We start from the raw sequence: 3,818 nt of genomic DNA, 5'->3' as shown, positions 1-3,818 counted from the left end.
CGTATATTTACCGCACAAATTGTCACTACGTCACAGATCTATATATAATTTAACTCTTTTTTATTACTTTTTTTTAATTATTTTTTAAATATGTTCTTTAAACTAATTTTAATAAATAATGAGCTACTTCTTAAAATTTAGCCTTAATTTTAAAAATTCTATCAATGATTCAATATGCAAAATGTTCAACCCCTTCATTTTGGAAAAGATCAAAAAGGAAAGTAACTATTCATTCCAACATAAGATTGTAGATCGCAGTACTTCCCTTCGATTTATTTCAGTAACAAAGAAAACGACGCACTCAGGCAAATCACCAAACACTAAGGAAGCAGCCTCTGCCGACCCCGGCGAGCGTAACGCCGCTGAAACTCAGTATGGATTGCCGGCGATGGCCTTCTTCCACGACGGCCGGGCCGAAATACTCTCCCACCAAGCGGAAACATGGGGGCGCGAAGTCAGAAGACCGGCGTTCGCCGTCTTCGACAAACCATACAAGTAGGGCAAATGGTTCAGATCGGCTAGGGTAAACTCATCGCCGGCTAGATACTTGGTCTCGGCGAGCTGCTTCTCGTAAATATCAAGCACATGTGAGAGTTTCACTTCCTGCGCCTTCACCACGTCCTCATCCGGGCTTCCACCGCTCAGCAACCGCTTAATCAGTACATTATAGACAATCGAAGACGCCGGTGGGTTAAACTCTTGCGATTCTATTTCAAGCCACACCTCCACCTTCGCCGATTCCGCCTTGACTCCGGATCTGAGCAGATCCGGGCCAGAGCCTTTGTAATGGTTAGCGAGGTACTTGTTAATCGCACGCGATTCTGTCCGTCAGATTTCGACAATCGAATATCAGGATCGGCCTTACTTTTATGAAAATTAAAAGATCGGAAGAGTAAAGAACTTACCGAAGAGCTTTAGGTCTCCGTCTTCGAGCGATGGGAGGTGGCCGAATGGCTGAAAAGTGAAAAGGTGGGAAATAAGACTGAGAGATTGAAAACAAATTTTGGAAGATGGAAGAGAGAGGTAGAGGCGAATACATTAATGGCGAGATACTCGGGCTTCTTGTGGGCGCCGGTGGTGAGTGGGACGGAGACGAACTCGTAGTCGAGGCCGAGCTCGTTGAGCGCCACCGCCACTCTGAGGGTGTTCGTCGAGCCAACCATTCCATACAATTTCAGTGGCGCCATCTTCTTTCTTTGATCTCTGATCAACTCTCCCACTGGGCAAGGTCTTCGCTCTTTTCTTCCTCTGAGAAGCAAGCGCGTCACGGATGGGATTTATAGAAAAGCCAAAGGGGGAGAGATGGAGTCTAGGGCTACGTGGGAAGAAAATGGGAAAGGGTATAGTTACCGGAGGTGATTTTAGCCAAGAAGCTTGGTCCACTTGAAACAAACCTCGAGGGAACGTTTATCACGTTTTTGTATAAAATATTATTGTGATAATATTTCGTTTTAATTTTCCCGAAAAAATAAATATTTCCTGTTAAAATAATCCTGAACGCACAAAATAAATTTTACTTAAGAGAGAGTTTGATTTATTAAAAAAAAAGTAATATAATAAAATAATCTATTTAAAATACTTGAATTTATTTGAATAAAAGTAACAAAAAAATGTATAAGATTTTTAATTTTTGTGATTTTTTTTTAAAAATCATCTTCAAACAATCTCATTTTCGAATAAAGGCTAAGTTATGATAATGCAATCTTCAAACCAAAATAAGATAATCTTTCAAAAAATATTTAAATGATGATTGTACAACAATATGATCATCTTTGAAGCATCTTCGATCATAATTTGAACAATCTTCAAACTACGATTAAATAATCTTCAAACCATGATAAAGATATTCAAGATAAAATAACATCATTATATTATGATTTTCAAGATGGTTCAAGCATGATTCAACCATGATTTCATTATATTATGATCATGATACGATAATAGAATGATCATGGTTCACAGATGATCGAAGAATGGAAAAAATATTGTATGCTTTGATTAAACTTGTTCATAATTTTGTACATAGGAAGTAGCATCAAAATGAGTAGATCGAGGTGTTGCATGCTATTAACCTACTCATTCACATATATGAGGTTGGGGATGAGGTGAAAAAGGAGGAGGGGGTGCAGGAGGATCTACATGATAGAGGCGACCAAATTCTTATCATTCTACCTATAGAATAGGAGGTCAAGAAGTTGAGAGAAGTTAGCCCAACTATTACAACTATACAAATGGGGGATGTACTATTACTAGGGTTTACAAAAAGGTCATAAAAGAATAAGAATTATATGGATGGTGATTATACAAATCCATCAAAGAGGCATAAAGCTTATGAATTCATGTGTCATTGATCTCATTCGTCTAACTGATGAGAAGTCATTATTCTCCTTCTTGTCTTAGTGCCAAAATTTGTTTACAATTCTCAAGAGAATTAGATAGAAGTATGCAGTGAAAATGTTACGGATTCCAACTGTTGAATACTCAAACATCATAGTTAGATAGTACGGTAAAATATAGATTTCTTATACTTCCTAATAAGATTGTATCTATACTACCATAAGACTCATTCTTTATATTTCTGAAGAAAAGAATACGCATGCTGAGATGTTGTATGTAGTTCCTATAGGAGTAAGCTATACAAATGGGGGATGTACTATTACTAGGGTTTACAAAAAGGTCATAAAAGAATAAGAATTATATGGATGGTGATTATACAAATCCATCAAAGAGGCATAAAGCTTATGAATTCATGTGTCATTGATCTCATTCGTCTAACTGATGAGAAGTCATTATTCTCCTTCTTGTCTTAGTGCCAAAATTTGTTTACAATTCTCAAGAGAATTAGATAGAAGTATGCAGTGAAAATGTTACGGATTCCAACTGTTGAATACTCAAACATCATAGTTAGATAGTACGGTAAAATATAGATTTCTTATACTTCCTAATAAGATTGTATCTATACTACCATAAGACTCATTCTTTATATTTCTGAAGAAAAGAATACGCATGCTGAGATGTTGTATGTAGTTCCTATAGGAGTAAGTTTGATATCAAAACCAAGATAAAGGTTGTTAGTATGATTTTAAATCAAATTATTCATGTTTGCTTGTTTATAACTAACCTAATAGGCTTCAATGCTTAAAAATTGAAGGTTAGTTATTGACTTTCTTGGTTTTTATTATATAACATTCTATAAATCCCAAAGGCATTTATGAATGTAGAACACTATTCTGACTATAATCCCATCTTTTTTTTTTAATGTTTTTCTTTTCCCTTCTTCCACTCTTCCACTCAAGTAATCTATGAGCTGTTCAGGAGAAAGGACAACAGCAGAGGATTCAAGCCTAGATTCACATTTCCCTATTATTTTTGTTGGATTTTTTCCTCTTGCATCTTGCTGCTTGAATATTGTTTTTTTTTTTTTTTTAAGCCAAAATTTTGACATTTTATAGGATAGATTAAAAAATTGTGACTTTTTAATCGTTCACTTAGGCCCGTAAGGAGTCTAAGAAAGTAATATGCGATGCAAAGATCTCAACTTTTAATGATTTATATAATAAATTAAATACCAATGAGGACGAAAAATATATGTATAAGTAAGCAAAATAAAGAGATAGGAATAGTAAAGATTTAGTTCATATAAAGTGCATTAAGGATGAAGGTAAAAAAGTGCTTTTATTAGAAGAGGATATTCAACGAAGAAGGATATATATTTGATATTTTGCAAAACTTTTTAATGAATATTATAAAAATATGATTGACTTTAGTGACATTAGCAGTTTAAATGAATATATATATATATATATATATATATATAT

At 34.8% G+C, this 3,818-nt stretch overlaps 1 protein-coding gene across 1 annotated transcript; it reads right to left on the bottom strand.

Moving 5' to 3' along the window:
* Positions 1 to 252: 252 nt before the first annotated feature.
* On the bottom strand, positions 253 to 1,202 carry LOC110109485 (glutathione S-transferase 3). Its single transcript, XM_020840572.2, has 3 exons — positions 1,038 to 1,202; positions 906 to 954; positions 253 to 821 (listed from the first exon to the last, which is right to left on the bottom strand). The coding sequence occupies exons 1-3, from the start codon at positions 1,185 to 1,187 to the stop codon at positions 370 to 372; spliced, it is 651 nt and encodes a 216-aa protein (XP_020696231.1). The 5' UTR covers positions 1,188 to 1,202; the 3' UTR covers positions 253 to 369.
* Between the last annotated feature and the right edge of the window lie 2,616 nt (positions 1,203 to 3,818).

The sequence above is a fragment of the Dendrobium catenatum genome, unplaced genomic scaffold (assembly GCF_001605985.2).
Source record: "Dendrobium catenatum unplaced genomic scaffold, ASM160598v2 fragScaff_scaffold_1644, whole genome shotgun sequence".
Lineage (NCBI taxonomy): Eukaryota > Viridiplantae > Streptophyta > Magnoliopsida > Asparagales > Orchidaceae > Dendrobium > Dendrobium catenatum.
The sequence above is the reverse complement of the archived record's forward strand: the minus strand, read 5'-3'. Positions and strand labels throughout refer to the sequence as shown.